This window comes from Leptosomus discolor, chromosome 2 (genome assembly GCF_034619465.1).
Source record: "Leptosomus discolor isolate bLepDis1 chromosome 2, bLepDis1.hap2, whole genome shotgun sequence".
NCBI classification, from domain to species: Eukaryota; Metazoa; Chordata; class Aves; order Leptosomiformes; family Leptosomidae; genus Leptosomus; species Leptosomus discolor.
In genome coordinates, this window is record NC_141392.1 from 11509653 (window position 1) to 11533253 (window position 23601).

At 40.3% G+C, this 23601-nt stretch overlaps 1 protein-coding gene across 1 annotated transcript in view; it reads left to right on the top strand.

Annotated features, from left to right (window-relative positions):
- The first annotated feature begins 3394 nt into the window (after window positions 1-3394).
- Window positions 3395-23601, top strand: part of PPP2R5A (protein phosphatase 2 regulatory subunit B'alpha) — a 46817-nt gene continuing 26610 nt past the window's right edge. Inside the window, exons 1-2 of the mRNA XM_086461873.1 lie at window positions 3395-3642; window positions 21876-22072. Of these exons, the coding sequence (XP_086317999.1) occupies window positions 3492-3642; window positions 21876-22072 (348 nt within the window). The 5' untranslated portion in view covers window positions 3395-3491. The remainder of the gene's footprint in view (window positions 3643-21875; window positions 22073-23601) is intronic.

Consider the following 23601-nt stretch of genomic DNA (forward strand, 5'->3'; position numbering starts at 1 on the left):
CAAGAAAACTCAACAGCTAAAAATACTTTTCATTTATTTGAGTTTATTTTTGTTTGGCTGACTCAGATTTTACCAATGTGTCTTTTATGAGTGATACTGGAAGATACGTTTTGAAAATACCTTCCAGTGCAATTGATATGAAAATCCCATCATTGCAAGACTACACCTATTATTTACTGAGGTCGCTGCATCATGAATTTCAACTGCCAACAGATTTCTACAACATAATCAGCATGGCAGCCATTCCAAAACCTGGTAACCTTGAAGAAGCTGTTTTAAATCTCAGAAAAAAATATTTTCTTATGTTACTTAGAACTTACATAAGGCTTTTCATTAACAAATTCCAAAATATTTAGTTGATGAAACTTTAAGGTAGACTTTTTTACACTGGGAACATGCAACAAGGCTTGAGTTGCCAATAAACAGAATACAGGACACACTGGGCAGTGTCAGTTTCTAAAAATGGGTGCAGAAGAAAATGACAGCTGTTGGAGGGCAGGCGGGAACACAGGAACACACCGATACAGGGTCTGCGCCTTATGAAGCAAAATGTGAATTAACCAGGTAAGGAATGCAAGGATCTCCTTTCACACCATGAATACATGAGTTAAAAGGATGAAAGCCTAAAGACTACCATTCTGTCTGTAAAACTGATTTTGTAATGTATTATAAAAAAAAAAGAAATTAGGTCTACATACCTATAATAGCAGTATATTACATTTGTCCCCTATCATGTCTAGATATGCTGTATCTGAAATTGAATCTGAAGTATACAGCAAGGAATTCTCTTAGAGTACTCTCCATCTCTCTATTTTCAAACACTAAAGATTATTTCACCAACAGCAAAAAAGACAGGAGGTGCACAAGTAATCATACATTAAATAGTAGAGATTGTGCTGGCAGAGGAAAGGAAAAAGGAAAGAATGACAGAAGGAAACACAGACAACAGTTTCTATTGAATAGGCTTCCATAGTCTTAGTCTTCTTTTATGTTCATGTAAAGCTATAATTTACACTTGGCTTCTAATTTATGGGTTATACATATAAACTGTAACTCATGAAGACATTTAGCAAACACGTAAGGTTACCTTACAGTATTTATGTCCCACCACAGCTACTGAAACTTGAGTGTGTATTTAAAATGCTACAAATACTTGTTTGCTGAATTGGCACCTAAAACTATGTAGTAAGAAGCAATGTGCTGATGTGCATAAAACTTATCTCTACGCGAATGACTAGAAGCCAAGGCATCCCACATGTTTGCAGTTCAAAGGGGGCGGGGGCTGTTTGTATATGGAAACGGGACCGAGCAAAAGTCAGACTTTAATGCAGCCACGTACTGCATACACAGTCACGATTTTCATTTGCTGCAGCAGTCACAATTCCCATTTCTCAATAGCCTAACTACAGCCTGAACCATATAAATTATACAAAACGGTAGAATTAGTTACTTCACAAGTATTTACTCCTTGAAAGTTAAGCACGTGCTTATTTCAGCCAATTTTGTGCCTTCAGCCTGCAAAATGAGACTATGACTCGGTGTGGGAAAGTAAACACCATGGTGACACAGTCCGCTAAGGGCCAAATTCAGCGGGAGACGTGAAGGAGACCAAAACCGTTGAAGTGCTGCGGGGGGGGGGAGGGGGGGGCGGTCAGCAGCCGTTAGAAGGCAGCATAAAACGCACTCGCCCGCTGCCGCGACTCCCGCCGCGCCCCGCTCACGGCCGAACACCCTTCCAGCAGCATCCCCCCCGAGGAGCGTCTCCAGGTACCGCGTACGGCTTGTTGCAAGCACCAAGCGCGGCTGCTGCTCTCCCAGCAGCTCTGGTCCCGCCAGGCGAGCCCCCGCCCCGCCTCGCCGCCCTCACCCCGCAGCGGACACCACCGCCGGGATCCCCCGCTCTCTCGGCGCGCCCACGGCCCGGCCCCAAGGGCGGGGGCATGCCTCGGGCCCCGGGGGAGGCCCCCAGCCGGGACCGCCGCCCTCTCTCCACGCACCTCCTCCCGCTTTTCACCGCCACCCCCCTCACAGTGGTGGGGCAGGGCGGAGCGGCGGGAAGAAGGCCCCGGCCCGGGATCCCGGCTGTACCGCCTCCCCCCAGACCCGGCCCCCCTGACGGCTCGTGTCTCCGCAGAAGGGACAGCGAGGGCGCTTGCGCTCCGCAAAGAGAACAGGACTTCGCCGCCTGCGACGGCCGCTGCGACCAGGAGCGGCTCGGTAACGGGCCGCCGCAGTAACGGCGGCACCACCCTCCGCTCTCCACCGCTCACCGCTTCCCGCTCCCGGCTCCGCCCCTCGGCGCGGATTGGCCGATACCCGCTCCACCCACTATCTCCACCCCTTCCCCTTCCCTCGCATTTTACGTCGGCCAGGAAAACCCCACCCACCTCCTCTCCCCTCCTCTCGATTGGAGAATTCTGTTGTCAATCACGCCGTCCCCGGTATGCGTCCCAGCTCCCGCGTCCTCCCCGAAGCCCTGCGCAGAGGAGGGGGGTGTTCCACGATCTTCTCCTTTCACTGGCTGTCCGGCGCCGTCAATCATCTAGCGCCGCCAGCAACGGCCGCTCCTCTCGCCCCTTCTTGCCCCTTTCGCCGTCGCCCCCGCCCCGCCCCTTTCCCCTCCTTTCTCCGCTCAACTCCACTCGCTCCGCCAAGTTGCGCGGCCGCTCGCCCGCCGGCTCCGGGGCTCTGGCGGTGCGGCTGGGGCGGGTGGAGACACTCGCGGCGGGCCCCGGCGGAACGGGAGGGGGCAGGATGACGGCGGAGGCGCGGGGAGCACCCGGCGGCGGTTGAAGGCGGAGAAGGGGCGTGTGGAAGCCAGCGACTGGGGAGCGGGGAGTGGAAGCCGCCTCCCCGGCGAGCTCGGCCCAGGGGCGAGTCCGGCCGATGACAGCGGGCTCGGCACGGGCTGGCGCAGGCGAGCCCGGCTGAGGGGGACGCGGAGCCAACGAGGCGGGAACGGGGCAGCGGCGCCGCCGAACCCGGCCCGCGGCGGCTTCGCGTCGCGCCTACCCTGAGGAGAGCGGGAGCCCGGTTCCCCCCGCCCCCCCACCCCCGCCGCGGGAAAGTTTGGCGCCCGCCCCGCCGGGCAGAGTTGTCGTTGGGTTTGTTTGTTTGTTTTTCCCTTTCCTCCTCCTCCCCCCCTTCCTCTCCCCCGCCGGCCGCCGCTCTCCCCCGCTTCCCTGGCAGCCGGCTCCGCGCGGAGAGGAAACAGCGAGGGACGCGGGAACTGAGGAGCGAGGCGGCAGCCCGGACCCCGCAGCCTCCCCAGCGCCCGGCAGCCCGCCCGGCACCCAGGACGCCAGCCCTCTCCTCCCCTCTTCCCGTCGGGGTGTGTGTGCGCGGGCGGGCGTGAGGGCAGGGAGCGCTTGTTTTTTGGTTTGGGATTTTTTTTTTTTTTAAAGCCCTTTTTTTGCCCGCCCGCTTCTCCCTCCGCTTTAATATATGCTTCTGGAGAGCGACGTCCCCCCGCGCCGCCTCACCGCCCAGCCATGTCGGCGGCCATCTCTGCCGCGGAGAAAGTGGATGGCTTCACACGGAAATCGGTGCGCAAGGCTCAGAGGCAGAAGCGCTCGCAGGGCTCCTCGCAGTTCCGCAGCCAGAGCAGCCAGGTGGAGCTCTCGCCGCTGCCCCAGCTCAAAGGTACCCGTCTGTCGGCCTTCCCCCTCCCCTCCCGCACACCCCAGCCCTCCGGCTACAGGTGCCGATGCCCTCGGTTGCCCGGGGCTGCCTCTTCTGACACCGCTTGCATGCCCCGCGCTGCCCTGTCGCCGCCTGTCCTGGCTTGTCCCCTTCCCCCGCACCCTCTGCCCTTTAGCCGTGTCCTCCTGCGCTCCCGGTGCTTTCCAGGTGGGGACCCTGCGGGAGTCATGGTGTGTGCCGATGGGCTCGCTTGCTCTGCTCGTATAAACAAGGGGCATACAGGTCGGTTCTCTTTTATGGCCCGGGGACTGCTTCCACGAACTCGCCACTCGTTTTCTGGGTTATTTAGGAGTAAGTGTTGGGAGGGCAGGCGTGCTTTTTGGGGGTTTACTGGGGAAAATGTAGACGGTAAGTTGAGTTTAGGAGCGCAGGGAATTGAGCACTAAAACGTAAGAGCGAGTGGTGGCTCCTCCCACGGGGGATTTTGCAAAGAGGAACTCTTGTGCTTGTGGCATAATATCCTGAGTTACCGGAGAGAGTTTGCGTTTGGCGTAGTGGTTCCTTCCCATCACTTTTGGACAACGTTTGACGTTTTGCCTGCTTTATTTTAGTGATCAGGAGTTGCCTCGGAGACTTTCTCCTGCAGAGTGCTGTATGAAGGCGCTCACAAGTGAATGAAAATTGTAGATGCTGGCATTGCTGACTTTAGAAGAGATAGTGAAGGTTTTATCCTCTGTACTGGAGCTAAAATCTGAAAAGACTCGGTTTGTTAGATTGCGAAAATGAAAGTTAATTGTGACCTGCCACACCTTTGAGGGTTGAAATAAATTTGTGTATATTTCTTTTTAAAAAATCATAAAATGGTTATTAGATAGAGAATATAAACTTGATATTATAGTATCTGACAGGCACCTGAAAAATGAGAGATTACTGTAACATGACCCAGCATATTAAGTTTACTTCCAGTAGCGTTACAGTCTTAAGATTTTTGAAGCTGCATTGTTATAATAGTGGAAAAAACCTCTGTGATTTGCAGCAAATATCCAAAATCTGAATGGAATACAGCAAACTTAAAATTATTCCTAGATACTGTTTTCTGTTTGATTTTATGGCTTTTACAGTCATGTCTGTAGTATTTCAAGACTTTTCTTTTTCCTACTCTTGAGTGGCAGATGTACGTGAACCATAAACCTGGTAGAAATGTTATTAAATGCAAATAAGCTTGAGCGGCAGAGTAGCTAGAGTTTGTTTGGGGGTTTTTTAAGCATGTTTGTTGCAGTGGCTTTGGGTGTTACTGTTAACAACGGCAGGAGTGTTCCTGTTGCTTGTTTTGTGCTTTCTTTTCTCTGTGAAGTTGCATCCTGTCTTGGTACACTAGTTTGATTTGAGGGATTTATAACCGGAATAATTTGTTTGAAATCAAGATTTAGTTTATGCCATTTACATGCTGTTTAGACAGTATATTTTCCTCAGATCGTTTTTACAAAACCACACTTGAGACCTTGTAAAAGCACTTGGTAAATATCGCACATAGGTGGCAGACTTCAGAAAGTTTGGGTGCTGATCCAGCAACAGTTAAACATACATACTTCATGCAGGGACTATTTCCAGCTTATATCAGCAAAATGTCCAAGTTTACCTTCTTTGCTGAGAGGGGACTTTAATATTAAAGTTTTAACTCTATGATTAAATCTTACAGTTTTGTGAGTGTGATTTTTACAGATTTTTACTTACAACACAGAGAAACTTTGCACGGCATCAGCAGCTCACATGTTTGAAGATTTGAGGCCATAAACTGTCAGAGGAATTTCTTCAGTTATGCAGAGTTTTATAGTAGTTTGAATTGCCTTAAATTCTTAAAGGAAAATCACGTCTATCTTTATGGTTATGATTAAATTTAAAGAGTTGCCTGCTGAACCTGCTTCAGAACGTAAATTGTGGGCAGAATATACTTTTATGAGTTATGGTATTCCAACTAGCCAGTTAGCAGAAAGTCAGGCAGCAGTCTTCTGCATATTTTCTCCCTTGAGTTTGTGATGTTAGATTTGTCCTGGATGTAGCTATGGACATAGGATGATTTCTCTCCATCTGCTTGAGGCTCCCTCTCTCCCTTCTCCTGAACCTCCCCTACCCCTCAAAGCAAAAAAGCTTTTTGAAAGAAAGTGTTTACTCTCTCTGTAAATACATTGTTTTGTAAAACTTCTTGTTCTAATCGCACGTCATGGGAAGATGAAGCTTTGCCTTGTTCTTTAAAGCCAGTATGAAATTCAGTAATAGTTGTGATGCTGCCAGTGTGTAGTATCATCTACAGAGTAGTAGCCAGCGTTCCCAGGAAGAGGCTGAAAAAGGAACGCACAGCATTATACTGATGCCTAAGGGTGCTCAGCATACGCTCATGAAATCAGATTAAGACTTTTTGCTTTTCCAGATATCTTCAAATAAATGGTTAAATCTGAGGTGTTTGAAGCCTGTATTTGGAGAAAAGTAGCATTTTGTAGTCGAAAAAACAGTTTGGTATTAAACTGCTATAAAATATTTAATGTCACTTATAGTTACTGTCTTGCTTCATGACTTTTAAGAAGAAATATTCTGAGGTATAAACAGTATTTTAAAACTCCCCAATAGGTTTGTCAGACTGGCCTAAAATACTTGGACCTATTTTACTGGAAGGAGAGATGTTCCAGAAGAAAAATTAAAATTACCTATCCACTTCAAAAAGTACATTCTCAAATAGATAGTGTTGTGGGTTTTTTTGACTTTTATTTAGGGACTGTTGTTTGTTTGCCACTGAAATGGCCAGATCGGATTGTGTAACACCTTTTCATAGCTGTGTTGTTTGAAAGCCTATAGACAAATAATCTTAAAAGTATGTATTCCTGGAGTTAATTGCACTGCTGCTGTTATTACCAAAATTCCTTAATTTGGCTGCATGTTGTGTCACCGCTAGGAGAAGAAATATATCTCTGACTAGTAGGTAACAGTCCCAAACAGTGAGTACTCTTGCCTTTGTAGGTTTTGTTGGGGGAGGGAGGTTGAGAGGAAGGGCAGCAAGATAGTGTGTGGTCATTAACATTCAGCTTGTTTGATGATACCTACCATTTTTACGTAAAAGCTTAGAAAAACCTGACTGATGTCAGGATACATAAAATAAATTAGTAATGTGTTCTTCAGTTAAGTTAGCAGGTTTCCTGTGTGTTTTGTTATTCAGGAGAGTATCCATTTTACTGTATTATTTAAAAGCTGAATGAGAAATACTGAAGACCCAGTATCTGTGTTTAAAAGAAAAAGCAAAAGCTTGTAAAAACTGTTAAAAATTGAAGTTAATTTTTTTTCCCCATCTTCTTTTCATTTTGTTACTTTATGGTTTACATAATGCAAATCCTTTGAAAAATCTGCAGCCAAAATAACGTGCGGGTTAACAGCAGGATTTTATGACTTCATGGATAATTCTGAGGGTGTTGAGTTTAAAGAAGTCTGGCAAAGGAAGTGTTTTTAACATCTTAAGACGTGGTAATTTTGTCTCAATAGCAAGTCCTTTTAAAAGACTGTAATAGCACATGCAGTTACCTTCAATTTTGAAAGAAGTGATACAACTTGACCTTGGAACCTGATCTGACTCATTACAGTAAAAGCATGCCTACTTGTTTCTGTCATTTTTGGTTGAAGCAGCATGTAGAAATACAGGTGGAAAATGGTGAATAGAAAACATAACTCGTTGCTTCTGTTTAGCACAGTTAATATGGTCTGTCAGGTTCTAAAGCAAATATACTTTTTTTTTTTTCCTGTGTACAGAATGTGTCAAGTGCAGCTGGAATGGATAAACATTTCCTGATGTGTTTCTGTGATCTTCTCAATAGTGAATATCCATTTGGGAAGATGCATGTAACTGCACGTTTATTTCCTATATCATGCTCAGAGAACAAATATATGAAAAGAAATTCATAATGCTCACTTCCAAATTAAACTGTCTCCCCACTGAGAAAATGCTGGCCTTTACAGTAGGAGGACTGGAAAGTGGTCCAAAGATCTTTCAACCATAGGCTAGCAATGGCCATAACGATCCCTTTGGGGCTGAGAGCTACAATGGTGTATTATACTGGAATGAGACATTTTTAGGAAGATCTTCCAATGTGTAGTTTCAACATTCAAATGCGGGTCTAAAGTAGGTGTTAACAGTAGTATTTTCTTTACTTAAACCCTTGAGAGAGCTTGGGTTTGACTGAAAACCAGGTGCTGTGTTCAAGCTAAGCTCTTGTGGAAACGTTACAGGAAAGCCTAACAAGCTTGCTTATGGGTAAGATGTTAACGTTATTAAATCTGTCAGGGTCAGTTCAAACCTTAGACTTTGCATGTTTTAAGTCATAGAATCACAGAATGGTTTGGGTTGGAAGGGACCTTAAAGATCATCTAGTTCCAACCCCCCTGCCATGGCAGGGACATGTAGTCATGTATGTAGTCATATAGTGTGTACTTAAGAGTGACAAAAATAAGTGAAGTTAAAAACAGCTGAGAGGAATTCTCTTCTCATATTAAGTTGCCTTTGCTCCCAAAAGGAAAATGTCCTTCGAATTTTTAGAATGGTTTACTTTTACTACAGCTTTAATAAACACTTGTAAGTGAAGAGACAGTGTTCTGTCTCAGATTTGCACTTTTTTTTTATATCCCTCATGATTCATTGTTATTTCCTCTTCTGTAGTCCCCCATCCTCTACCTTTTGTATTCAACATCCCTTGCAACTGCGGGGATATTCTTGGGTGAGTTTTTCCTTGAGAGATAATCTTTATTTCAGATGAAGAATGAGGCTGGTCTATGAGGACTTTGTTTAACTTTTATGTATCATCTCAGCAGGGTGTACTATAAAGTAGTTAAAATTTCTTTTTAGCAAAGTTATAATATTGAGAAATAGTGAACCTATAATAACTAAAAAAGCTTTAAGAATTTTTTTAATATTCTATTGTAGTTCCATGAAAAATGGGCCGTTTAATTTTTTTTTCTATATTAAGGAACTGTTCCTAGTTTATGGAGTGGAACATTTAGTCTTTCATTCTTAACAAATTGACCTTTTTTATCCTTAGACTTGAATTTTTGGGCTTAGAATATACTTCCATCAAGAGCAACTCCTAAATATAGAGCCTATTGACAGTCTTCACATGAACTTTTCTATTTAAATCTTTCACATCTTCTGTGTGCCAGCTTAGTATCAGATTTCTTTTTCCATATTCGTTGCTTTCTAGTTTAGTCAGATATTAGTTTTGCAGGTGCTGAATTTAATGTTAGTTGCTGTAGGAAATACAAATGGAATTACTTACTGCTCCAGGCTATTTGATCAAAAGATTACTTCCATCTACAGTTTTGTGTTGTTTCGATGTTTTTGTTTTTTTAAAAATATCTATCTATCTTAAAATAATTCTGTGCTTTTGAAAAGGTGTAGTACCAACAGTTCTGGACAGATTAATATTCTCTTTAAGCATAGAAGGGATATGTGTTGTGTTCTTATGAAAAAAGGCGCTTCCATTGGGAAGGGTGTGAAATTCAGCCTCTATGCCATTGTAGTCCTGAATCCTGTTTTAATCTAGCAGGCTAAAATTGATAGTCTCATAACAGTGTGTGCATTTTGAAGGTTGGAACCACAGCTGAACTAGATGATTAGGTAGTAAATAATGTCTGTTTTATAAAACTCCCTTCACAAAATGCTTTACTAGAAACTGGACTGACACTGACAGCTTCTTCTTAATGTCTGAATCATTTTTATCAGACAGTCACTGAACTAGTTTCTGTTAAGTTTTGCTGAGTTCAGGACCAATGAAGTAAGTTGTCTACAAGATGCCCGTTTCCTAGTGTACTTTTGTCTTAAAGGCAGAGCTCATCATAGTTAAGGTTGCCTACAATTTTGCTTCACAAGACCTTATTCTCAGCTGCTTACAGCATTGCTAAACTGTTTGGACTGAAGTTTTCCATGCCAAGTATGGACGGTTTTATTTGGAACTATTCCTCAGGCTGATTTTCTTAGTTTCAGCAGAAACAGTTCAAACTGCTTCTAAGACTAGAGTAAAAATAAATTGTATGGTGTCAATATTAAAAAAAAAAAAACACAAAAAACCAAAAAAACACAAACAAACAAAAACCAAAACCAAACCCACCAACCGAACAAAACCCAACTGTCTTGAAGTTTAATGTTTGCTGGACTTTGGAGCTTAGCACATAGATCTTAATGAAAATGGATCTAATTTGATCCGAGTTCTAAGCCATATGTAGTAGCTGTTGTAGCTCATAGCAAGCCTGATGATTCAGTATCTGCTATGCTATTCTGTATAGGTACTTCAGGATCTACTGTGCTCCTCTCATCTGTGCTCTGTGAGGCTCCTATGCATGGCTTTTCTTCCGTGTTTTTGTCTGTAGTGCTGCTAGGCACTGCAACTAGGTGTATGGAAAACTTGTGTTTTTCTACAAGCAAGAACCCAGAAATGTCGTACAGGTGAGGGGATAGTATGGAAGTGGTGAGCTGATGAGAGCAACTTAAGTGGGAAGGGGGCAGAAGCTAGCTCCTCTCCAGTAGCTGCAGTAAGCTCAGTCTCCTGTTGGCTGTGAAACTCTCTTGAAATATTTCTTACCATACTAATTTCTACTTTCTTCATAGTTTTTCATTGCAACCATGGTTTTCGAACTTCCCATGATCTTCCTGAAACTTCATGGGCTTAGGGTTTTTGTTCTGTACATCAGGATTGATTGCAGGTGAGTTAGTTCATCAAATGAGTCTTTACTTAAGAATTTAAAAATCAGGACAACGTAACTGCAGTGACCACGATTAGAGCATGAAATTCACTTTCAGTCATTGTGTTTAGTAGTACTGCTTCTGGCTACTATGGTGGGGTGAGTGGGAAGTGAAGCTGAGAGGCTGGTGAAATGTAGATGCAGAATACAAGGCCTTTGTGTTTTAAGGATGTGGCAGCTGTGGGAAGAGACGGCAGCCTGATCAGAATTGTAGGTGACCTGTAGCCTGCTATAGTAGCAACATGTATTGCTGCTATGAATGTGGTGAAGGGAAAAGGCTATAGATTTTTTTTTTAAAAAAAAAGATTGTGCTGTTGTGTTGCCTGGCTACCATTGGGAAAAGATTTCTCTCGTTCTACTTTCAAGTTTCTGCTTTGCTATTGTTTCCCACTATCTTACCAGGCAGAGCTTTGGTGAAATTGGTAGTTTTTGCCAGCCTCGTTGATATGATAGGGTTCAGAAGAGAAATACGAATTTTGCTGTGGAGCTGGGAGGTCAAGATGTGAGTGACAACAAAAATTGTATTTGCATGTGTATATTCAAAAATAGTGTTGCAAAAGGAAGGTGTTCTAATTCTAGTTTGTGATTTTTAAACCCTTGAGAATTAAAGGCATTAAAGCTACTCCCTACCATAACAGGAAAACTTTCAAAATGTTATACAAGTTTACTTTTTCAAATTACTGATTAAAAGTTTATATCTGAGACCATCACGCACTTGCAGAGTTGACAAGTTGTGGATAACAGAGGTGAAAGCAGCACAGTAGATTTTTCTCAGAACTGAAAGAGGAGGTGGGATGGGCAAGTTTAGAGAAGGACAGTATAGCATGGGCCAGGAAGGCTGGTCTGAAGAAGAGCAGGAATCGGAAGTCACAGCAATTTGAAACAGCTTTATTTCTGCTATTGCTGTATTTGGGAAATCAGCAGGCTGTGTCACTGCATGAACAAGTGAACTTTTAGAAGTGATTTAATGGGTTACTTTGCTTCTGTAGATGTTTAGTCCTTTAAAAAATAAAAGCACAGCTTTTTTAATTCCTTCCCAAGTAAAATTCTGTGGTGAAGTGTAGGGGAATAAAATGGATTTTTAAAAAAAGTTCCAGTTTAGTGTAATTAAGCAAAACTTTTGGAAAGTGTATGATGTTTTTCATTACAGATTCTATGCTCACTTAAAGTAAAGCATACGTGTAAGACTGAGGTCTTGTTAAGCAGCATAACTTTTGGTTCCACACGTATGCAACAGCAACAAATTATGAGAATTAAGCTTAGGTTTTGAATTACTTATGTGAAGTAAATTAGTGCATTTCAACATAGTTAGATTCTATAGGAAAACAGTCATTATTATTTTGAAATGAAAAATTAAAATGCAAATATCAGAACCCCCTAGAGAGGCATAGACTGCGTCCCACAGTACAGTCAGGAAGGGTAAGGTTTGGTAATTTATATTTCTGTCCATTTTCCCATAAGAGTAGGAAGCAGGAGCAAAATAAACTAAGTATAACAAGATGGTATAAATTTAGTTTAAAAATAGCCAAGAGTTTTTGCCAAATGGGAATATACTTAAGTGTAGGATCCCTCATTACTGAACACTTGATGTTTACAGTTTTTAATAAGAAAGAATGTGACTGTTAGAGTACAGTTAAAATTTATGAAAAAAAGTAGCTCAACCTCTTATTTGTGAGGCAAAATGCTTAATTTAAGTGATAAAGAGATCCCACAAGTGCTTGAATATTCATCTGTTCAGGACGATCTGTTCATGTTAAGGTCAGTGGGAGTTAGGTCACTGAATGCAGCAGAAGGAATATTTCACCTGTGTTTCCAGTCTAATTTAATCTTCATTCTTCCTACTTTAACACCCTGTCATTATAAAGTGTCTCATTATCTTATTTGTCTGAGAAAACTTAAAAGTTAAAAACCACTGGTTTAGCCAATTTGTAAGGTATATGTTTATTGGAGGAATTAATCCAATACCTGTAACTTCCACCTGGATTTACACAGGGATTCAAGGTAAAAGATTTTTCCTTGGCTTTTGAAAAGCTAGATTGCGTGTTTCCTCTGGCACAGATTGCCTATCGAATTACTCCTCTATACATCCCTTTCACCCATTGAAAATAGCTGAGTGCTAAATTAACTGTAAAATGAGTTTCTGTACTTGTGAAGAAATACTTAAAGTTACCCCTTGGTTTCAAATAAAAGGTATTTTTATATTGCACTTGGCACTAATTTTGCCGCATGAAAATGACATGAGTGTTTCTTCAGTTTCTGGGAAAATAAAAACAAGCTTGATTTGTAACGTTGACTTGCATTTTCTGGTGTGATGTCAAACTGGAGCAACTTCAGCATCTTATTCAAAGTTAATTTTCTACTGAGATAAGGTGAGGAAATGATTGAGGAAGAACACAAGTTAATAGATTTAAAAAAAAAAAAATCCCACACCGGATTCACTTATGGCATACTTCATTATCAATGCTCACTAATTATGAAATACCATAATTTCAGTCTGACAGGAGTTCTGCAGCTGACTGAATAAAAAGGGAACTTAGTCAAATTGTAAATACAGTTTCTGTCCTTTCAAGATTAAGAAGTGCAAATCAATTTGTTTTGGTCTTGTGGTCAAGCCAAGTGTCTATGTTGCTATGAACAGAGAATGTTTTTAATACAGTGCTGCATAATGGATATTGAGCTTAAGGTTTTGCTGAATCTGTGTGGCACACAACTTTATCACCTGCTTTTCAGCTGTCTTAGTCCCCTGGAAATGTACGTACAGAGTACTACAGCTGTTGGGGGGTAAATAGGGAGCAGAGCTGTTCAGATTATTCTTTTAATTCTTAGCAGGGTAGATGTGAAACAGTTCCTTCAGTCTACCTTGTCACAACCTGAAGGTTGTTTTACATCTTCAAAATTACATGTGAAAATCCAAAATGGTGCTGAACCATTATGCTTCAATACATAGTGTTTCTTTAAGAGCAAATGCTTGTGTTTGGGGAAAAGTATAGTTAACAGCTGTGTGTCAGGAACAAGCAGCATCATACCGATTGTCCCTTCTGATCTTTTTGGTTTGATACTCGGAACCTTGGTCAGTAGTCTCTTTCTGTAGCGTCTCTTGGGTCTTGCTGGTGGTTAATTTTCCTGGCACATGAGTGAGTTACCAGGAGTAACAAGTGGCTGTTGTGTGCCAGCCTCTCTGTGGGTGCTTTCAGCTTGTGGCTAATACAATGTAACCTGAGTTAGACTTTAAAGAGAGGACCTGTTTATATACCCAGGACTTTAGCTTGACCTTGATTTGCCCTCTTGTTAGGAGGACTTCTTGAAAGCATGTATGTTTTACCATAACAAAAACCTTTGTTGCACTTCTATATAGCAAAAGCTATTCAGGAGTTTTATTTTCTGTTATGGGAAAGCAGTTTTAATTCTCAGGCCCTTGTAGCAACTTTTGTTATTTTAAGTTAAAGGTTGCCATCTCTCTCATATTCGCATCTTCCAGCAAACAATTTCCCATTCCAGAAATCGCTTACTCTCCCCTCTTTCCCAGTTTAATGACCTGGCTGTGCATCTTAATTCTATTACAGGATTTATCACCCTTAAATTTAGCCCTATCTTCCTTAAAGAGGCAGGATTCCTATTTTAAATTGTTCTGAGATTACTGGTACTTAATAATCCTGAGTTATTACACTTTCATCAACCCAGTGAAACCATTATTTGGGCTCATGTTTTGCATGCAGGACAGAATGCTAAGCTCTTAGAGCCTCCGGTTGTATTCAAGATAGGCCCTTCTGGCATATGATCAGTCATTAAAACTGATGGCTCTTAAATGAAGACAGCAAATATGGTAGCAGTGTATGCCAAAAACATAAAATAATGCATTAGGGAACATGATAGTTGGCTTACTGGTGGAAGAAGGTTTGTTTCAAATACAGGAGAAGCACCATAATTGGTTTTTGAAAACATATGCTTCAGCTGTGTGAGAAGCAAAACTTCTTTGCCTTTTATAATAAATATAGTATCACTCTGAACAAAACTTGTGTACAGTTAACTATATGCAAATTGCTCAACTTCTTGGTACTTTCAAAAGCAGCATTGATTCAGCTGTGTCAGGTCATTGGATGATTTTTTTTCTGCCTTTTTTTTTTTTTGTTGCATGAAGCCAAATTTCAGTTATACTCTGAACTGGTGATGTGCTCTTGAGGAAACCTTTGTGTTGTTCAAGTTGTACATTTTGTTAAGGATGACTTCAGGGTGTTTCATGTTCCTGTTCCAATGGTTGGTATGTTTGGTGAGTTTTTAGTTTGTTTAGGGAATCAATGATGCTTTAATTCTCCTTTTTGAGAAAGTGTGGCAGAAATAGGGTGAGTTGTGTCAGACCTGGTTACTGGAGTCTTGCTATTTAACTTTTTGACGACCAAGAGGATAATTTCTATTACCTTTTGCATCGGACTGCACGTTGTCTTCTGTAATTAGACAGTAGGAAGTAGGGCTATTACTGTGAAAGCACTCCATCAGAGTACTTTGTTACTGTCTGAAACATCTTGCTTGACTCAAGTCTTCACTAAAATCAAGGGATTTAATGTGGTAGTAGCTGGAGACTCTTAACTGTATGAGATTATAAGAAAGCTTGGAAGATGGTAGAAACAATCTAGATAAGACACTTGCATTTTACCACCACTGCAAGGAGTCATGTCACAGAATTTGACAGATGTTAGCTGTTACTGGGTGGAAGATAGCTTTCCAGGAGTACTTTCAGTAAATGGTTTTAAAATTATCTGTAGCCTAGACTTTGTAACAAACTTCATAAACCACAGTGCTCTGTGCAAATAAAAATAATTGTTCATTGTTATCCTTATCTAGTTTTATTTTTAATGGGTGATTTCTTTTTTTTTTTTCTCCTCCTTTTTATTCCCTGGCGTGTATCACAGAATTAATCTTAAATCCAGAATATTCTGATGAGCAACATTTCTGATTTCTTAGCTATTTCAAAAGAAAATGGAGATTTACTTGAATGGTGGTATGATTTTTAGCAGGTTGGTTGGTTTTGGCAGTTTTAATTTGACTTTGCACAACTGATTAGAGAAGGGTTTATATTAACTTGGATGAAACGTGCTATAGAGACAGTTGAGCAAGTAGGGTGTCACAGTGTATTTTTCAAGTATTGTTCATGTGGATCTCTTAGTGCAAGTCTTGCCTGACGACCATCTGCAGAATAGTTTATGTGTAAGTGGAAGTACAGCAGAAGCTCAGCTTATCTTGATTGCTCCTTGGCAGTCCTTTTGATTTCTGAAATGAAGAGGTTAAGTGTTAGTATGAGCACATGGATCCTAGACAGGATGGACCAATGTGCCTCTGTACCTTTAATTCTGTGCCAAGTCTTTGTTTTTGTTATCTCCTATATGTACTATGAATTTCCTTGTAGCATAATGTCTGAGAATACTGTTCTACTTTGTTGTTTTCCAAACCTCCTTCTCTAGCAAACAGACCTATTACTGTATAGGGAGCTGGTTAACTCTTAAGATATATAATGTTGTTCTGACTCCCTTACCTGACCTGGAAAGTCAGAGCCCTGTTTACTGAAAACATGCAGAGGACCTTGCTCAGTCCCTTCTGGAGTTCCAGCAACAGCTGTAGACTTCGGGGTAACAGGTAATTTGAAAATATATCCTGTTGAACTCTGAATGGAGGGGGCTTGGGGAAGACCTACAACCCTAGTCTATTAAGAAGTGGGTACTTATTCCTTAGGGTGGCAAAGTTTTTTCTATGTTGAAACCTGAAAATACCAGTGGCAAGATTCCTTGGATGCCTAAGGTGCTGCACAAGTGCTTGCCTGAGTAGCCCCACCAGTTTCAGTTGGGCTGTTGAGGTACCAAAAGCTGGAATTGTGGGAACTTTTCTTATGGGTGTATGTAGTTACTGGAGAATGTTATAGACTACCAGTATAACCAAGTATATGGTGACATTTTATACAGAGGCTACGTTTTTTCTTCAGAAAGGAGCTTAAAGCAATTAAAAGAAAAAAGCTAAACAAAACCCCCAAAATGTATTATTCAAAAGAGTGTAGGATTTTTCAGTTATCTTGTACCTCTGTAGCTGGATGATATGGTTCCAAAGGAGATGGTGAACTAACTTAAGAGCTCACCGCAGCTGAAAGCGGTTTCTGCTCCCATTGCTAATCTTGTGCCAGAGCTGAGGCACATCAGGCCCCTCCAGAAGCCATTTAACCCCGCTAATATGGCCATGTTATTGAGTTAAAGCAGCTCACAGAAGAGTCTGACAAGTTCCAGAGCCAGTGTTGAGGGATGGATGTGACTGGGAGCAGACGAAGGGAAGGGAGGAATAAATGGCAAGGGGGTAGCAGGGAGAGACACTTCTCTTCTTTTCATTGTCAGCCAACTGTTTTGCTGCCTGTCAAGCTGCAGATATAGACTTCTGAGAATCGGGAAACATGCTCTCTGTCCCCTGTTGTAACATCAATTGCATCAAAACTCCCTTTCTTCATGATACTTTACCATGCCTTTAACATAAACACTGACACCCAGATGCTACAAGAGATTGCAAGAATAATGCACACAAAACCACGAATCTTAAATTTAGGTTAAACAGGACGCCCTATGTTTGATTTATGTAGGCTAGGGCAGAGTTTACCAGACTAACCCCCTTCCAGACTAATGGTATCTCTGAAAAGAGCAGGCTGTACAACAGTGTTGATAATTTACTGATGTGAAGAAATAAACAAAAAAAGCCAACAAAACCAGACGTTTGATGACTCATAGTACATGTGCTCCTCTTTACATGCCAGTGTTAGGTCTTCATTCTGCTCTTGCAGATCCCTCCACCATTGAGCACGGCTGCATAGAGCACAGTATGTGTAATCTTAGCCCAGCAGAGACCAAAGCTAACCTTCGCGCTGTGGAATATGACATAACTGTGGCACAGTCCTTGTTGTGTATCAATCCTTGTCTGTATTTCAGTTTGTTAGGGAATTATGTAGAAGTCTAGGATTGCCCTCCAAGTTCAATTTGCTGTAAGGAGAGATGCAATACTTTATTCCATAGTATCATTGTCCTCTAAGTGTTGGAAAGGGCTGTTTGTGAACTGCTTTAAGAGGCTGTCAGAGGAAAACTTCATGGTCGTTTCTCTGGCTTCTGCATCTTCCTGGGGTAGCTTTTTCAGGAAAAAATAGAAATATTTAATTAAGGATATTTAAAAAAAAAAAGAAAGGAAATTTGTTGCAAATGTTTGAGTCTATTTTGTGTTGGCAGGGAAAGTATGTGTTTTGAACTTCCAGTTTGTGTAGTTGAGAGGAGTTTTTGTGGACTTAGATTCCTCAGGTTCCTACTACTGAAGAAAGGATTATGTTAGGTTCTCTGTCTTTGCACAGAAGGTCTTAGGTAAACAATTCTGTTGAGAAAGGAGTAGGATCTGTCTCTTCCTTCCAGGAGAAAGATCTGTAAACATATGAGATAAATATACTGTGGGAAGACGTCATTTTAGTCCCCTGGCTAGTGATACGGTGGTGTGTGTCTTTTCCAGTTATATACTAATGAGGTAGCTCTGTGGTTGTGAAGTCTCTTTGCCTATCTAGGTCTCATTTGTGCCCTCCCTGAAAAAAATTAATCTTTTAACTCAATATTCCATGCTTAGACTTAGATTGATGACCTTATAAATTTAAAAGCATTCAATTTGGAGACAAATCTGTACAATCATGCAGTTCTAAAGTTTAATAACCTGCTCAGGAGGGACTTCCAAGTCAACTTGTTTGTAACTCTTTGTCATTTGATATTGTGGCTACTGTCTGTAATGATCAGGTTTTTGTAAATAGTAGAAATTGTTGAGAACTTAAGTATTGTGGAGTGCAACCATCAAATTAACTGTTTTTATCAGTTAGAAACATTTTACTGTCTATCGTGGAAATGACCAGAGGCAATGAATATCTTTAGGAAGAGTCATGGTTAAAGTGGATCATAATTTACAATAGTTCTTTCGGTGTTGGATGGGAATTTTTGTCTGTAGTGTTTCCTACCATGATACTCGATTTAAGAATTGTCCTTCTGGGACTGTAATGAGTTCCTACCTTCCCAAGGACCTCAGATCGATTTATAACTGACCTTTCAAAGAGTGTATCAAAGGATTTAAAGAATTTCCTAAACAACACTTCTATTGAGCAGCCTCTAGAAAATAAAGTTGAAGCAATTGCATTTTGATCGCCTGGATCAGACGGTGTGCAGACCAGTTCGGGGGCGTGGTTTAATATATGTATCTTGACACTTCTAAATAGGACTAAACGCCTTTGTGGTTGGTTGTTTTTTTGTGTTTTTTTTTTTTTGCTTTAGACTTTCTCATGTTTTGTTCCCTGCCCTCCACTTTTTTTTTTCTGAGGTGTCTTTTCCAACAACATGTAGCGATTCAGGGACAGGCTGGTAATATCTGCCTACCCTCCTCCCCCAAACTACAGCCTGTCAACAGGGTTATTTTATTGAGGCATCTGCTGTCTACTATGAACTTACATGATCTTCTGTGGTCCTTATGGTATTTACGGTGTTTGAAGTAAAGCAATTATCTTGAACTTCAAATGTATGGTGTAAATCTTGATAGATATTAAATTGAAACTGGTTTAAAAATCATGCCACAGGTTGTTAAACTACTAAAGCTAAAAGTTCTGGTGTTGATGCAATTATGGTGGCACAGTTTGTTTTATTCGTAGAACTGGAATAAATTATTGCTGTGTGATTTTATTGTGCTGTAGAGTTGTCTTGCTTCAGTTGTGCTGGGTTAGTTAAAGATAGTTAAAGACAAGGCTTTAAAAAGTTAAGAACACTATCGGACAAACAAATTTTCCAAAATCACTTGATGGTTCCCATGGTACCTTTCATAACATTCCCAGGACAAATGTGCTATCTGTCAAGAAGGGATTGAGCCCATGAAGACAGGTAGTGCTGATACAACAGAACTGACTTTCTAGTTACCTTATTTATTACCATGGTCACACATAATTTTCATCTCTTGCAGATGTTTTTATTTTATGATTCCCATTATAAGTATGGAAAATGGATGTATGTGTAGAAGATGATACCTTTTGGTTTTGCTTTAAATGATGAGTAACAAAACAGATTAATGAGGAGGTTTTTCATTTGAGAAAACATGTCAAATTAAGATAGATCACATTGCTAATGAAATGGACTGGTGATGTATGGTAGGAGAGATACGATCTCTGTTACTTTAATGTCTAACTGAAAGCGGCTAATGCAGGGATCCCTTTGATATTCTAGGGAAGGTAAGAAGTGATTTGATTAGTTTGAATTCCTGTTACTTGCTTTTAACCTTAGGTCTTTAGTCTCTTAACCACTGTTGGGAGTATTCAGATGCTGTGTGCTGTGCTTTTTTTTAAAACTTCTAGGTAAATTTTGGTTAATGGTACTTCATTTTATTGAGCATCAGCTAAATACAGTGTATTAGCTGTGCCTCACTGCTGGGCTTTTGTATCTTGGGAGTATAGCTAAGTTTGTAGTGAGGAAAAAGAAAGAGTAGGTTTGACTCTGAATCTGGCTATCAGCTTGGGGCTAGTATCAAAAAAAGCTGTCCTCACTGTGTCAGTTCCTTAAATTAGGCTTTTTGGATTTTATCCTCAGCATGTCACTGTTATTGCTTTGTTGCTATGATACAATACTTACTCATGCAATCCGCTGTAGAATATTAGAAGATCTGAGCTGAAATGTTATGTAACTTACAAATGTTTTTACAGCCGATGCTCATTATTTTGCAGAGTGTAACAATTCATGTCTTTGTAGGTATCTGAGTGAAATAAGCATCTTGCAAGATTTTTTTTTAAAAAGAAGAATGGTTAAAATTGCAGAATTAACATTCAAAAGTATGAATTGTTCTTTATGAGGGAGTAGTAATTGCTAGCTTTTTCAAAAGCTCACTGAAGTTGTTATGCTCAGTTAATAGGATCATAACTGTCAGATGGGGAAAGGGAATACAATACAATATTCTGGTGTTTGAACTTTCAGGTCAGAGCGAGCAGTTGGGATTACAGTGGAGGCGTTTCAGTCCATTTTAGCAATTACTTTTTGCTTATGGAGACGAAAGAATTCTATCAGATAATTACTGAATATTAAAACCACTGTTGACTGTTGTTGTTCCAGCCACTAAATGGAAGGTGTTTTGGTAAGAAACTTGAGAAACTGGCATTATCAGAGAGTGTTTGAGTTGCTAAAGTTACAAACTTAAAATGAAGTTTGCTTAATTAGAATAATCCTGAAACAAGAGAAGCATGAGATCTTTTTGGGATTTGTTGGAATTTTTAAGTGAGACTTAAGATTTTCAATACTTAACTGTTACAAGGCAGTTGCTTTTTTCTTCTTTGGATAACTTCCCTGTGATGAAACAGCAGTGCTCATATCAATACTGCAGTGAATGAATGAAGCTAAGGGATTAGTGTTCTGGCTATAGACAGTTCTTGAAAATTCTTCAGGGGGAGAGCATTCCTTATTTGCAGATGAAATTGGAAATAAAATTTTTATCCAAACAACTGATATCCCAACTGACCGATAGATGAGGTGATGCTGTGTTGCTGGAGTGGCTTAGAACCCCAACAATTAAAAACAAGAACAAAAGACACGTTAAACCAATTTTTCGTTTAAAACCATGGATGCTTTTGTTGTGATCATGCAACTTTTGAACAGTTACAGTACTTTAAGGATGTACTAAATCTTTGAAATGTACTGTGCTTAATAATCCATCTTTTTAGAGTTAATGTGAAATACTAATGGAGGAATTTTGCTTATCAGCTTACAGAGAAACAGCACTCTAAAATGAAAATGCTAAGTCATAGCCAAACACGTTGTCTTAATAGGCTAAAAAAGCTGGAAAACCTTACATGACTAAGATTGTAATAAGTTGTTTAGAGCAAAGCATGAACATTCAGGATTAATGCTTCTGAAATATTAGAGTTGATTCTTAAGAGAAACGTTCATCACATGATGTCAAAAGTATGTGAAGTATTTTGCATTGGGGTAAAAAGACAAGGTTCCTTCAAAGCAGATTTTACAGCTTTTAAGCAGGTTACATAATGAAGGATTAGGGAACAGAATGAGACAAATCGGATGAATGAAAGGTTAGTATGATGCACTGCTGCTGTGTATGACTTTTGGTGAGGGAGAGTTGGTACTTATTAATGTCTGTGTATTTCAAATAGAGTTAGTTCAGGAACTTGTTTTCCATAAATATATTTACTGCTCTACGTTTATCCATTATTTCTTGTATGAAACACAACTGTGAATGGTGGGTCTTTCATTCTAACATACAGATATTTTCGGTTTTGACAATATTGCTTATTAATTTGGTCCCTATAGAGCATATTATTCCCCATAATAAAAACCTGACAGCTATGCAAATTTTAATCGACAGAACAGATTTAGAAATCCTGAGTTTGCTTCTACAGACTTAAGTGTTGGTTGGTTTGTTGCTTTCTCTTGTAGATGCCACCTTCAATGAACAGCAAGATCTTTTTTGTCAGAAGTTGCAACAGTGTTGTGTACTCTTTGACTTCATGGACTCTGTTTCAGACCTGAAAAGCAAAGAAATTAAGAGAGCAACACTGAATGAACTGGTTGAATATGTTTCAACAAATCGTGGAGTGATTGTTGAATCAGCTTATGCTGACATAGTGAAAATGGTAAGTAGAATGCCTTTGTCATATTTTGAATTTTAATAAAAATCTTAATCAGTTTACGACTCTGATGGCATCTGACTGAGAATTGCTGTTACTTATTCTGCTTATACAAGGTAATATAATTCATTAATGATAACTTGGCTTACAAGGCTGTTTAGAAGGCTTGTGAAAACAAACAGCTCGTAAGTTTTAATTATTAGCTGAAACATGATGCATTCAGATTAATTAAAATAAAAGAACCTTTATATTGCAGATGCTTGCATTCTGGGTAAGCTTTGAAGTTGTCATTCAGAAAATGGCAATGTTTCGGTGCTCCCTGTGTTTATTTAAGAATGGCAGCGGAGTGACAGGCTAAAGTTTTCTGGTAAAGCATTTCTGTCAACAGAAAGGATTATCAGTGTCAGGAAAGCAACTCTATTTTGTAAATACTTTATATGGCTGTTTGTTACTGTTTTGGCCTTGGAGAGCTGTGCTAGAGTAGTCTTAAGTGGGAGTTGTAAACCACAGGATGACTTGTACTGTGCAATTTCTACAAATGGCTTGTTGAATAAGCAACAAAATATTTGTGGTCATTATCTGCTGACTTTCCCAGGTTTTTAATACGCATTTTCTAATCCCGTGTAAGTGATGTGTTAGATATGCCTATACCCCATGTACAGGGAATGCACCTGAAGGACATTTGGCAATAATGGAAAATATTTTTAAATTGTTTTTTCTAGAAATTTGAAATGTAAAAAGAATGTGTTTGGTGCCTGTGCGTTTAGGCTAATGGTTCTCTTAACTTCAGTTAATTTTACGTAGGTGCAGTGCTGACTTTGAAAGTAACTATTGGGAACATAAGCAGACCAATTAAAACACATGGCCTATGACTTTTGTAGTTTTCTATACAGTGCAACCTATTTTTTCTTAAATTTTTGTTTGGTTTTTGTTTGGTGTTTTTGTCTGTTTTCTGGGAAAGCTGATATGGAAGATCAGATCTTTGCTATAACAAGCATAGAAATTTTGCCATTGTACTCAAGGACTAGGATTATTGAAACCCTTTTAATCATTTTGACTGTTTCACCAGATGCTTAAGTTATACAAAAGATCTAGGACACTGGGGTTTTTTGTATAGTTTTGTTTTTTAAAGGGCCTGTGTTTCATCCTAGATGTCTTTTACACAAGAAAATAATGGACAGAGTATGTCCACCTCTTCTTTGGCTTTTTTTTTTCTGCTGGTGGCAGCAAGCCTGAATCCTTGCAGTGTTTTCTTAACGCTGTGTGTCCTCTATAGCCTCTTGTTAGAAGAAAGACTATACTAACTAGCCTATCATACTTGTTGAAGGGAGATTTATATTGGAGTTGTTTTCTTTTCTTGAAGATAAGGTGTTGTCTAGCTGTTCTTTTGAGGTGGTTGTTGTGGTGCAAATGATTGCGTTCTATGGATGCTTGGTTTTCCTTCTATGACAAATTTCTGTCTCCTTTTCTCCCCTAAAATGATAGAAAATGAAGAAGGCCTTAAATGCTCAGTAAGAGCTTTTTCAGAGCTTGAG